Source organism: Leptopilina heterotoma, unplaced genomic scaffold, assembly GCF_015476425.1.
Source record: "Leptopilina heterotoma isolate Lh14 unplaced genomic scaffold, ASM1547642v1 Lhet_186, whole genome shotgun sequence".
NCBI lineage: Eukaryota > Metazoa > Arthropoda > Insecta > Hymenoptera > Figitidae > Leptopilina > Leptopilina heterotoma.
The window spans coordinates 1,031,210-1,045,133 of NW_025110905.1; the positions used below are offsets into that span (position 1 = coordinate 1,031,210).

At 27.9% G+C, this 13,924-nt stretch overlaps 2 protein-coding genes and 1 long non-coding RNA gene across 5 annotated transcripts in view; 2 read left to right on the top strand and 1 right to left on the bottom strand.

The window, feature by feature from the left end:
* The window catches only part of LOC122500448 (epidermal growth factor receptor kinase substrate 8-like), a 149,347-nt gene extending 148,234 nt beyond the window's left edge, over nt 1-1,113 (bottom strand). Inside the window, exons 1-2 of one of the 2 annotated variants that reach the window (XM_043609377.1) lie at nt 765-1,113; nt 325-520 (exon numbers count right to left, since the gene is read on the bottom strand). The gene's annotated coding sequence lies outside the window, so the exon portion shown is untranslated. Of the gene's footprint in view, nt 1-324; nt 521-649 lie in introns of both variants that reach the window. The other variant, XM_043609375.1, reaches the window with a different exon arrangement.
* Nucleotides 1,114-3,132: 2,019 nt separating this feature from the next.
* LOC122500453 (THAP domain-containing protein 1-like) lies at nt 3,133-8,463 on the top strand. 2 transcript variants are annotated; one of them, XM_043609392.1, is made up of 6 exons: nt 3,133-3,424; nt 3,506-4,164; nt 6,004-6,188; nt 6,261-6,425; nt 6,995-8,055; nt 8,150-8,463. In XM_043609392.1, exons 2-5 carry the CDS (start codon nt 3,968-3,970, stop codon nt 7,021-7,023), a joined length of 576 nt encoding a protein of 191 aa, XP_043465327.1. In that variant the 5' UTR covers nt 3,133-3,424; nt 3,506-3,967; the 3' UTR covers nt 7,024-8,055; nt 8,150-8,463. The 2 variants fall into 2 exon arrangements, with proteins under 2 accessions (XP_043465327.1, XP_043465326.1); XM_043609391.1 differs by having other exon boundaries at nt 3,517-4,164.
* A 1,184-nt stretch (nt 8,464-9,647) lies between these two features.
* Nucleotides 9,648-11,250, top strand: LOC122500456. Its single transcript, XR_006301479.1, has 2 exons — nt 9,648-10,175; nt 10,269-11,250. It is a non-coding gene; the product is annotated as an uncharacterized LOC122500456 (long non-coding RNA).
* The last annotated feature ends 2,674 nt before the right edge of the window (nt 11,251-13,924 follow it).

Genomic DNA, 13,924 nt, shown 5'->3' on the forward strand with positions numbered 1-13,924 from the left:
ATCCTGACTTTTTTCATTTACGATTTGGAGCAATCTTTTACGGAGTAGTTAACAGAAACAGAAATGTAAACAAAAATTATTAAGTCTTGAAAGAACTGTGGCCTCTTAAAAGGCAAGCAGCTTCTGGATTCTAAAAACGTGATCCATTTTCGAATTGAAGCAAAAACTTGATCAATAATTTTGTTACGTGATCGAAACGTAACAAGTGTTCCGACGAATTGTCTGGATTATTGAAAACTATAAGAATCCTTATGGTGAAATAATAAAATGTGTTTCAATGGGGAGCAATGACTTAGGTCATCGAGAAATCATTTCCATAAATACCTTGACAGCAATAGCAGCAGCAGCAGCGAGTTTCACTCCAGTACGTACGTCGTGTCAGCCTTTTGCAGAAAAATATTATCGTCAATCACGTCGATCCTTGTGAATATTATTTTTTATCTCCAGGCGTGGTTTCTTCTTTATGATTCACGCATTTATCACTATTTGGATCACTCTATGGTCACTTCGAGACATAAAACTAAACCAGCACACAAGAAACAAACAAACAAAAAAAAAGAAATTAGTAAATAAAAACGCAATATTGCAGCAGGTAAAGTGAAAAATCACGAGACTATGAATCACAAGAGACGTCACTTTACTTACTTACCTATTTGATATATTTACAAATATATATGTATATATAAATATAAATATCGTAACGTAGTAAACGTAACCGAGATTTCGGTGGACCTAAGTCCCGCACATCATCGACTGGAAAATACCTGAGCCTCCACTGTTTGGTACGCCCGAACTCCCTTCCTCGTGAATCTACCTGTTCGGTTTTTCAGTACAAAACCAACAGGTAAAAAGCCATTTGATTGGTCGAGTAAACGGGCCCCAAACGGAATCAACGGACTCGAGTACTTTCGTGGTGAACGCAGTGGTGTATCAATCTCCTGGGACCTCGGGTTTATAAAACGCTTATTTCTTATTTCCAACTCCAAGAGAGACAATCTAACAATTAGAATTTCACGTTTTAGAGATATACCTTTTAAAAATAAAGAGACTTTCACTGAGCAAAGAGTGAATAACCGACGACCAAGACGTTGTTCCTGAGCAGAAATTATATCGCAAGGTCATACCACCGAGTTTTACAGCAAAAAATAAAAAATTCGCTTCAATTTATTTTTTTAAATTGCCATTAATATGGATTCAAAAAATAAAATTACTTAATTATCAAATATACCTACGCTTCGGAATATAGAACAAATTGATTCCAATAATAATTATTCGATAGAATATATATCAAAACAACACTAACTACATAATAATAACAATATTAATAAAAATAATAATTTCTAAACTAATTTCTTCAGAGTTTTCAATTAAAGTTTTTTTAAAATTCAAATGTCCTAAAAATTTGTTTCGAACTCTTTTGAAATTCAATTGTTTATAAAAATTGTACACGTAACTTTACAAAACTTTAATTATTTTTAGAATTTTCAAGTAAAATTATTAATAATAATAAAAATTATTATAGATATACTAATTCATTTTCGATACAATTATTAAAAATAATGAGAATTAAACTGTTTCTTACCCAGTTACAACCGCACTACCAATTATGGCAACAATTAAATAATAACTAATAATAAATACAGGCTTCGCATCGATTCACTGATTTTCAAATTCAATTATTCAAAACTTCAATAATTTCATTAAATAAATATTTAAAGCTTGTTATTTATTTTTCGACAAAAATTTAAATTTTAAAAACAGGGTTTCCACAAAAATTTGATTTTTTTCCCTGATTTTCAGACAGAATTTTGACTTTTTCCCTGACCCTAAAAATTTTTTTGATTCATTCTAATAATAATTACATACAAAAAAAATGTTCTTAATACATTTATTTGATATCTTTCATTGTAAAGTTATTCAAAACATTTATAATTTTTTTTAAATCAAATCTTTTACCATTATCACTATTTTTGAACAGGAATTTAGAATTTCAAAAATTTTTTAATTTTAGACCTTATTTGAAATTCGATAATTTTTATAAATTGATACTTTATAGAGCTGTGCAAAATTCGAACCGAACCGAGTTTAGTTCGGTTTTGGGGCCCCGAAATGTCGAATGTCGAATATTCGACATCCAAACTGGGCTAGTTCGAATGTCGAATATTTGACATTCGAACTAGGCTAAAGGCGCTCTCACAGCTAGTAGGCAGCATACAAATTTGAATTTACTATCTCTTTCACTCTAATTGATTTTCTCTCTTACTCCAATTACTGCCTGCGCAGGCAGGCAGAGCTGTGAGAGCTCCATAACTCGAATGTCGGACTCAGTGTTGCCAGACCGTACCATAATTTAACCCCTTGTACCATGTACCATCCATAGTTTGTCGCGTACCATAATTTTGAGTCAATCTTTATTTTCGATAGAATTGAACTTTTTTTTACAAATTAATGATTCTGAAAGTGAAGAGACATGCGAGATTGCTTTTGATTAAAATTTTGAATTTGTTCACTTTTGAGAGTTTATATTAGATTAAGAGAAACTTTAACTCAAGTTAAAGTAGTTTTAAAAGATTTGTTAATAAATATTTATAAATATGAATTATGATATAAACATTTATTATATATAATTAAAGAGTATTTTTTTTTCCTTCCATATATATTTATTTCATTTGTTAATTAGTCGATTTTTGGAAGACAGGTGAATAAAGCACATTCACTTTTTTAACTGATGATGGTGGCTAACCGTGCCTCCGAAACGTCGTCGTTAAAAAAGTGAATGTGCTTTATTCACCTGTCTTCCAAAAATCGACTAATTAACAAATGAAATTTATTATATATATTTATTGGCAGTAAAATGTTTATAACATTTATGTTTAAAACTGTTAATTAACAGCATAAAAATATTGAAAGTATAAAGTTTCTTTTAAATTTTTTATTTTATTTTTATTAATTATTAAATTTGTTTTATTGATTTATTCATTTTTAAGAAACTGAATTAATACTTTGACGCACTTTATATTTGAATTTCGCGCTATATTTACAAGATCTCTATATATTCTTTTCATTGATATGCCCCTAGGGGCACACGATAACTAAAAGGCATTAAAATGTTAACATTTACTCAAAACGATAACTTGAAGTTATCAAAAAGAGAAGTGTGCCCGCTGGGTGTATTACTACTGGATAGAGGACAGTCGACTTCCGGTTGAAACGACTTGAAGGCTCACCAACTGGTGGCTGTTTTTCACGCGTGCGCATTAACATGTGATTTGTTTGTGTTGACATGTGCAATGAGTATGGATGGTTATGTTTTCTGTAATGATTATTTCTGTAAAAAAAGTTTTTAAATTTAATTACATAACATTATAATGGTACGTAAATGTATTTATTGCGGAGAGCCACAAGTAGCAGATGTTGATTAAAAGTAGGTTATGTTTGTGTGTATATCAAATTTTTGTTTCATTGATAGGTATATTTATCTGTTTCATTATAATTTAAAACGTAGAGTGTTTTCAGGACCTTAATTTTTGTCAAATAAAATTGTTTATATTGTGGCCTTGGGTCCAAAAGATTTGAGAAAGTTGTTAAAAATCAGCAATTATTACTTTATTTCATCGAATGCATTTTCACTGTGAACACAGCTCATCAGGACTACAGAAAAAATATAAAAAAGTTGTGTAAATAGAAAATATGAAATCAATAACAACATTGTGTGTGGAATAGACCTACCACATTGTTCAATGATACAAATTTATAAAACTTTTAAAAATTTAAATTCGAAAAGTTTTTTAAAGGCCAACATAACCTCAAAGTCGAGACCTGTCAAAAAATGGAATAAAATTTGTTCGGATTTACTGGATTCTTGTTTGAACAAGATCCATCGACAATTTTATTTAATTTATATACAATTAATTTCACAAGTTTTCCATGGAATGATAAGAAACTGCTGGAAAAATGGATTGAAAATATGAAATTAGGGCCAAACTTCAAGCCTAGTAAATTGGCTCGATTATGTTCAGATCATTTTGAGAAAGAATGCCTTGAAAATAAAATAAAAGGAACTTTATTATCAGGAAGTATCCCTACAAAATTTAAAACATATAAATCCAGCTGCATTTATTGCCATGAAATAAAAGGAGTTAATAAAAATAGGTCCTATCGAAAGTAAGTGTATATGCATTCAAATATTCAAAAAACATTACAAATTTTGTTTATTTTTGCTAATATTTAATAAAAATTAATTTTTAATTACACAAAAGATATGAGTAAAAGTAATGAATTTTCTCCTGATTCATTTTAATTATACACTGAAAAAAAAAATTATTTGAATCAAATAAAAATTATTTGATTCAAATAAATTATTTATTTGGTTGTAATCCAATAAATGTGTATTTGAACCAAATACATAAATATTTGAACTAAATATTTTATATTATCGCACCAAATAATTGTTTATTTGAATCAAATACAACTAATTCAAATCAAATAAATAGAATATTTGAATCTAATAAATGATTATTTGAATCAAATTCAAAATATATTCAACTCAAATATATATTTATTTGACCCGAATATTTTATTTAATTGTATCAAATAACTATTTATTTGAATCAAATTCAAATTATTTTAATCAAATAAATCGAATATTTTAATGTAATAAATAATTATTTGAATCAAGTATGAAAATTATTTCATTCAATATTGATAATTTCAACATCAACAAATATTAATAAAAAAAATAACTAATTGCAAAAGATAAATACTGATGACAATTCATTGATAGTTCACTTTCACATTTTTTTATACACTTAAACGCAATTTTTATTACATACACATTTGAAAAATCCTAACGCTTGGGGGTACGAACCCACGCCTAACCGAATATTCACGCACCGTAGTCACGCACGCTAACCACTATACTACGCTCGCATGGGACTCTCAAATCTTAAATACTCTCAAGTGTCACTAGCTCAAATAAAACTTGTAGAATTACTACAAGGCAGTGAACAATTTTGCCGCTATATTTTCAATACTTTATTCAATGTATATTTACGAATATATTTCAATATTTCTTTAAAAAATCAACTTATTGTAATATTTTTATTTATATATTTTTTAATAATATTAATTATTATGTCAATAATAATAAATTTATATAGTAATAATATAAATTTATTTGTAATAATTATAAATAAAATAAATTTATTGTGTCAAATAATTTTTATTTGCATCAAATAAACGAAATATTTGGGTAAAATAAATGAATGAATAGTTTCAAGTAACTCATTATTTTCGTTTCAAATAATTATTTAATTGATTGAAATATTTTTTTATTTATCTTGATAAAATGTATATTAGCTTTGAATAATGAATTATTCGGATTCAATATTTCAGTCTATTAGAATCAATAAAATAAATTTACTGAATCAAATAATTCTTACTTGCATCAAATAAATGAAGTATTTGAGTAAAATAAATGAAAGAGCAGTTTCAAATAATTCCTTATTTTCGTTTCAAATAATTATTTAATTGATTGAAATATTTTTTTATTTGTCTTGATAAAATATTATATTAGCTTTGAATAATAAATTATTCGGAGCAAATAATTCCGCTTATTAGAATCAATAAAATAAATTTATTGTGTCAAATAATTTATTTTTATTTGCATCAAATAAACGAAGTATTTGAGTGAAATAAATGAAAGAATAGTTTCAAATAATTCAATATTTGTATTAAATAAATTTATTTATTCAATTCAATTAACTATTTATTTGAATCAAGTACGATTTATTTGGTTCAAATAAGTATGATTCAAATAATTGCAGATATTTAAATCAAATACATATTTTTTTGATCCAACTAAAAAGTATTTAAATCAATTAAATATTTTTCAAATAATTTGAATTATTTGAATCAAATAAATTTTTTTTTCAGTGTATTTTTAAAAAAATGTTATTTAGTAAATTTTAGTTTCAGTTAAATTTTATTTTTTTCTTATAACAGATTTCCTGTTGAAAATCCTATATTATTACAAAAATGGCTATCTGCAATGAATCTGAAAGATGTGGAAGTAACAAAGAGAAGTCTTTTGTGCAGTGATCATTTCGACAACACTTGCTTCAGAAAAACAGGAAAATATTTAATTCTAAACTCTGATGCTGTTCGAACTTTATTTGCAAGGAGTAGTGGTAAAGTTATTAATATTTTTATTAATATTTCAATTAACTTAAGATATTTAAGAGTGATTTCTTTTTTTATAGATGTTGATATACATAATTCTCAGGAAACTTTTAATAATAAATGCAACAAAAGAGAAGTCTCACCGAATGGCTTACAAATTCCAAAATTATTAAAATTAACAGATTTTGAGAATTACAATATTATGGAAAACGTATTAGTTTTATCCGAAAAAGATAAATCTCTAGGTAAGCTTGTTAGTTTGTAAAATAAAAAAATTTTCAAAGAATACAATTTATTTACATTTATTAGTGATGGTTTATTTATTTTTAAGGCTTCAACAAAACTAACAAGAAAGACCGCACTGAGAAAAGAAATTATTTGATTCAAACAAATTTTGCTTAAATCAAACTTAAAATATCTTTGCCATACAGTCAAACATATTTAAGTTTAATTCAAACATATTTTCTGGTTTAGTTTAAGAGATTATATATTGAAATCAAATATAAATTGTAATTGATTTTAAATTATCTGTAGTCAACTTTTAAGTTTGATTCAAACATAAAATTTTTAAACATAATTTTTGTTTAAACCGTAACAGAAAATATGTTTGAATTAAATATAATTATTCAAACAAATAATACTTTTGAATCAATGCAGTAAATATTTTCTATATATTGAGATTAAACTTACAAACTAATTTCAATTAAACAAAATCGTCTAACATTATTTTTGTGTTTCATTTAAGTATAATGTTTTCTCAGTGCGTTTTAATATTTAATTTCTTAATAATACTTTTCTCATTTTTTGTCCTTAGGTTCTGACAATGCATTACTACCAGCATGAAGGAGTATAAGGAGACATATCTCCAATGGGAAAATTTCCTGATATTGACTGTACTTCTCTGCAGTAAAATCGACAGGTACGCGAAAAGTAATAGCCTCATGTTCACTGATAACAGCGCCGCCAAACGGGAGAAATAAGTGCAATTTTACATTTTAAGTATTTTTATCTTTGACAGTTGATTGATATTTAAGGTTAGAGGATCCTCTGAGTGTTGTATTGTAAAATATATGAACAGAATTAAATTGTTTTATACGTTATATGAATAGAAAGGACTTCAAATAAACAACCAAAAATTCTTTGCATTAAATTCATAAATGTCTGTTGGTAAAAGTATAAAAACTTTTACCCTTACAAAATAGTATATTAAATAAACTTATCATTCTCGGTGCTTTGAAAAAACACTTTTTTCAGAAGCATTTTTATTTGCTTTATAACTAGACATGCAATTTTTTATAAAACAATTCATATTACTATTATTTTATTGTTAAAAAAACTACGTAAACAAAACTTTTATCATGGACAGCACACGGAGAGAAGTTTGAACCTTGTTTGTTTGTGTTGTAACCTAAAATCACGGTGTGATCAGAGTTTTAGACGATGATTGGAAACTTAACCTAGTTTTCGACAAGATGTAGCGCTCTCTGACGGTGACTGTCACCGCCACTTGCGATTTGTGAATGGAAAAACTCTGTGAGATCACTCAGATTTACCGTGATCTTCCCCCTCTTTTAACCTTCTGAATTAGACACTGTCTTTTATGGTTCAAAGTTCTCTCCGTGCATGGAGGGTATATATTTTCTCCTGTAGGGGCGCTAATATCAGTGAACAAATTTCCGGTATGCCAATTTTCGTGCATGGCGATTTTACGCAGTCAAGTACAGTCAATAGGGATACATATACATACTTCTCCTTATACTCCTTCATGACTACCAGCATACTCTGGTGAATCAACAGAAAGCTCTAATAGCGCATTACCACAAACAAACTCTGGTACATCAGCACAATCTAGTGTTGTAATTAAAAATAATTTTGGTAAGTCAAATTTCGTCAATGCATATTAAGATTTTATTTACGTCAAAAGTAATGTTACATATTTATTAACATTTATTTAAACATTTGTTACTAGAAACACCTAATGCAAAACAATGTCGTCAAATTTATGAAGACCATCATTATTATAATTCACCGAGGTCATTGAGAAAAAAATTAAAGAAAAGCCGATCCATTATTTCAACTTTAAGAAATGTATCCCGTGTTCAGAAGCAGAGATGTCCAATATAAAAATTCATTTATAATGGACTTTTCTAAACTAGTATTTTTAAAAATATGGTATAAATTTGTTCAGGAAATTTTTAATTGTAAATATAAAAAAATACCATTCATTTCTAGTAATGAAATTTGACAAGATTTTAATACAAATAAATTTGAATTAATTAACAATTCTTTTGAATTTATTTTTATTTGTAAATAACACAAATTTTAATAATAAATTAATCGCATTATTAGTTAAATAATTAAGGACATATCTTTTTATTTCCAATAATTTTATGTGCAGTTTCGATAAATTGTTTCTAAATAATTATTTTTATACCCATGATTAAAGATAATAATTTTGTTTACTTTCAGAAATTATTATTAAAATAATAATTTTTTTACTCTTGGGTAGTGATTTCACTTGAAAATTATTTTTCTTAAGTATTAAAATTAAACAATCATATTTTTATACTTTTCAATTTACCCGCTACAAAATGAAAAATTGCCACCAATGGTGGCCAACTTCCGACTTTCTACTTGGACACAAGATTGAAACAGCCAAAGCATTGGTGTCCTCTATCCAGTAGTAATACATATCAATGGACCAAAGCATTGGTGTCCTCTATCCAGTAGTAATTAGTGTTCTAAGTCGGTTATATTACCCAGAGAATATTACCGAGAACGAGAATATTACCGAGAATATAACCGACGATTAAATTCTCTGAGAATTTAAGAGAATGTGACATAACCTCACTTTTGTCATTGCTCTGTGGTAAATTCGATTGTCCGACGTTGTGTTTTTATTTAGTAGTTGTTATTTTGTTTATTTAAGTGACTATATATTTAAAGATTTAAAAAATGACAAAACCATAGAGTGTAAAATGGAAATATTTTAAAAGCAATGAATACAAAAACAATTAAATTCTTCTGTAAATTTTGTAAATAATAATATGCCACAAATGCTATATATTAAAGGTACTTGCACAGCTCTACTGACTGCAGGTTGTCATGGTAACGCATAAGAGTAAGAGAGTCAGAAAATTCAAATTAAATGGTTTTTCTCTCTTACTCTCGCAGCAGAGCTGACAGAGAGCCTTTATTCACAAATAATTTCAAAATATTTATTTTAAAAAATTTTAAGTTCATTGTATATAATGTTAAATATATTACTTATTCTTTATTTATATATGTCTATATTCAAAAGTATCTAAACTTTTATTCGTACTAAGTTACGCATATTTTATAAACCTTATAAATGTAAATGTCATTAAATTTATAACTTAAAAAATATGTGGTTTTACTTTTTTTATTTACATAAATAACTTAAAGAATTCTTTTAGATAAAAGTAATCATCGCAATTGTGCTGAAATATATGTATTTATATTAATAAAAATAATAAATATACATTATTTAAATAAATAAACTTAAATTCTCAATATTCTCTTAAATTCTCTTATAGTCTCTTAAAAAAATTAAATTACCGTAATTTCCTTAGGGAAATTACCCCAACTTAAATTCTCGAGAATTTAAGAACACTAAGGAGGAACAACTCGAGTATTTCCGATGGTCCCGATTTTAACGGACGATTGGGTGTACTACCCCGAGGCGCACTAGTCTTCTGCACACCTCAACACATGCATAACTGTGTATATTTTATATATATTCCATCTGACAGCTGTAACAGCTGCAAGTTTTTATTATCCCCTCATATTGAATAATAAGTGTAAATATTAAGTGAACTTAATATTTTTAATACAGAAATTTCTAATAAAAGTGAGAAGTGTATTTAACACTAGTGTTTTTAATTATGATTCGTATTGATGAAGAGTGTTAATTTAAATAATAAAAGTTGTAATGGGATTTTCATAACCATTTTTTATCTTACAATAAAAAAAGGGTATGTTATATTATAAATTATTATCTATCCTATTGTAATATATAATTTATTATATATTTATTATTGCTCCAATTATATTTATTTCTGTTATAGCATTGTATTTGAGGTTAACCATAACCTCCAAAGAGGAATTTTTCCAACTGAACTAAGTTTTCGGATTTAACGCTCTACGATATTTCAAAGATTTTAAAAGAGATTTATAAATTATAAAAACTAATAAAGATGAAATCAAGCAAAAATATTTCAGAAGATACAAACTCTTTTATGGCATTTCATTTAGTGTTTTCAAAATCAACTGTCACAGAACTTGCACATAACCAAGAAAATTGTAAACAAAACAAACACACATTATTTAAAGATACACAGATAGAGTTTATACAGTTATGCATGTGTTGCGATGTGCAGAAGACTAGTGCGCCTCGGGGTAGTACGCCCAGTCGTCCGTTAAAAACGGGACCACTGCTCTCTATGAACAAGCAGGCGAGTTGGTTCTCCTGTATATAGTCTTCTTGCGGCAGGCATAAATTCACGTAATTCTCCGCTAGGGAAAAACACTACGTAACTCTTCGTATAAAAACGCATGCATTTATTTGCTTATTTCCGTAAAGAATTTTATCACATGCAAAAAATCTAAAGAACGAAATAGAATGGCAACCAAACATGTGCTGCTTTTTGAAAAGGAATAATAGTTAAAATTACAGATGTTGAAATAGTCTGCGAAAATGAGGCAAATGTCACGTAGGACACAAAAAATTAGAATTGGAAAGAAACAGAGTTTATTTCTATAAAAAATAGCCTTTTGAGAAATACATATTTCCGAACTTTGAAACCGTTGGGAAAACCCAAACATGTGGTAGCAATAAAAAAGGGACCGTGGGACTCGGACCTTACTCGAGTCCCCGGTATAAAAAAAGGGTATTGTATAGTCAGGAAAAACCTATGACTCATCCTTCGTATATAAGAAAAAGAAATGAGCTTTCTATTTAATTACAATATTCAAATTTGATATGAATTTCTTATTTTTAATTCTATGTATATCACTAACAATTTTATAAAACAACGATTATAAATTGATTACTGTTTACCATTTCATTACTAGTTAAATAATTAGATACACTTAATTAATGATAAAAGTTATTGAATTTGTTAATTAATTTATTGATTAATTAAATAACAATAATAATAATAATAAATAATAATAATAATAATAAAATTAATAATAATAAGTTGTATTATAATACAAATTATCTACATTTATTGTAATATCTTATTAGTAATTCAAAGTTACCATAATTCTATGGTAATTAAATATACAAATATTAATTAACTTCATATATTGTTAATGTTAAATGTAAATAATGAAAGAATAGTATGAATGTGTAAATAACTTGTAAAATAACACTCCGTCAGGGTTGTATTGGTCACAGGGAAGTTCAAAGGAAGAGGTAGTCATCCCCTCTGCTCAACGCGCGCAGGGTCCTATGGGGACCCATGGACCACAGGATCTCATCTCGTCAGATATCTCCGAGCTCTCTACCTGATTACATGTTGTAATCTTTCGGCTCGAACTTGTAATCCTTGGCTCTTTAATGTTCATTAAAGTAACAAATTTAAAGTATTTCTGGTTGTAATCATTTAAAAGTAGAATTTGAATCTTCCTCCTATTTACAGGGTACACTTTAGTGATTTTAGCAGTTGAATTCCCCAACGTATTTATATTCAAAATTCCCTATTATTGAACTTGGGACGTGACATTGATTAATTATATTATTAATAATTATTGTTATTAATTATTATTATTTAGAATACAGTATGTTGTATGTTGTGAGATGATACTTCTTAAATGTGTGAGTGTCATTATTATATGACGTACAGTGTATTTTGTGTGTGTGTGTGTGTGCGTCTAACTGACGCATGCGCAATTCTATAAATTTGGACTTCAGCGGAGAACGTCTTCGCTAGACTTCACTTCAACCATGAAGGAGTATAAGGAGAAGTATGTATATGTATCCCTATTGACTGTACTTGACTGCGTAAAATCGCCATGCACGAAAATTGGCATACCGGAAATTTGTTCACTGATATTAGCGCCCCTACAGGAGAAAATATATACCCTCCATGCACGGAGAGAACTTTGAACCATAAAAGACAGTGTCTAATTCAGAAGGTTAAAAGAGGGGGAAGATCACGGTAAATCTGAGTGATCTCACAGAGTTTTTCCATTCACAAATCGCAAGTGGCGGTGACAGTCACCGTCAGAGAGCGCTACATCTTGTCGAAAACTAGGTTAAGTTTCCAATCATCGTCTAAAACTCTGATCACACCGTGATTTTAGGTTACAACACAAACAAACAAGGTTCAAACTTCTCTCCGTGTGCTGTCCATGATAAAAGTTTTGTTTACGTAGTTTTTTTAACAATAAAATAATAGTAATATGAATTGTTTTATAAAAAATTGCATGTCTAGTTATAAAGCAAATAAAAATGCTTCTGAAAAAAGTGTTTTTTCAAAGCACCGAGAATGATAAGTTTATTTAATATACTATTTTGTAAGGGTAAAAGTTTTTATACTTTTACCAACAGACATTTATGAATTTAATGCAAAGAATTTTTGGTTGTTTATTTGAAGTCCTTTCTATTCATATAACGTATAAAACAATTTAATTCTGTTCATATATTTTACAATACAACACTCAGAGGATCCTCTAACTTTAAATATCAATCAGCTGTCAAAGATAAAAATACTTCAGGGAGTAAGACTAAGGAGACTGAACTGACTGTGTGAAGTCTCTCAAAAATGAAACCTTTTTCTGTAGGGGAACTATACTCGCAGAATGACAAAACTTATGCTCCGCGCGCATGCGCAGTACATGCGCATATTGCCCTCTCTTTTTATATCGTAAAATATGAACAAGTGAGAAAACAAAAACATATCAATAGGTTATGGTTGTGTTTTGACCGTTTTGACACATGATTCTTAAAATAAAATTACAAAATTATGGTTTGTTGCATCCCAGGATGCAAAACATCATAATTATTACAATGATCGACAAACGAATAAATTAACTTATTGATAACTCTTATGTGACATTTAAAGTTGTTTATTTATAAAGTATATAATTAAAGTAAATTACAAATTCGTAAATATTATTTATTTATGAATTGTTCAATTGTTTCCACAAAGAATAAAACACTTTGTAGTTATATACCAAAAAAATTTATTCTGAACATTTATAAATATTTCATTATATTATTAATATATTACTTATCACTGAAAAATATACTCTTTAGTATATATTTTTGTATGCACATATATATTTATTAAATTAATTTTTTTTTAAATTTATTAATAGTTATTATTAATAATATTCCTGAAACGCACAACATTCACAAACATTAAACATAACCTTCTCAACTTGTAGCTTGTCATGATTTTCTCAGTTATCTGAGTTACTGAGAAAGACAGACAAATGTATTGCATGTGCGCATGCGCGAAAACCATAATTTTCGGTCTTACGTATAGTTTCAATGCGACGAATGGTTTCACTTCCATAGCATTAGTTCAGTCTCCTTAGTCTTACTCCCTGAAATACTTAAAATGTAAAATTGCACTTATTTCTCCCGTTTGGCGGCGCTGTTACCAGTGAACATGAGGCTATTACTTTTCGCGTACCTGTCGATTTTACTGCAGAGAAGTACAGTCAATATCAGGAAATTTTCCCATTGGAGATATGTCTCCTTATACTCCTT

What these genes read in the sequence shown, in the direction of transcription:
- LOC122500453 (XM_043609392.1), top strand. Translation starts at nt 3,968, where the DNA reads ATGAAATTAGGGCCAAACTTCAAGCCTAGTAAATTGGCTCGATTATGT. An exon ending in TTTATTTGCAAGGAGTAGTG is followed by an intron (nt 6,189 to 6,260) that starts GTAAAGTTATTA and finishes CTTTTTTTATAG; the next exon opens with ATGTTGATATACATAATTCT. An exon ending in CGAAAAAGATAAATCTCTAG is followed by an intron (nt 6,426 to 6,994) that starts GTAAGCTTGTTA and finishes TTTTGTCCTTAG; the next exon opens with GTTCTGACAATGCATTACTA.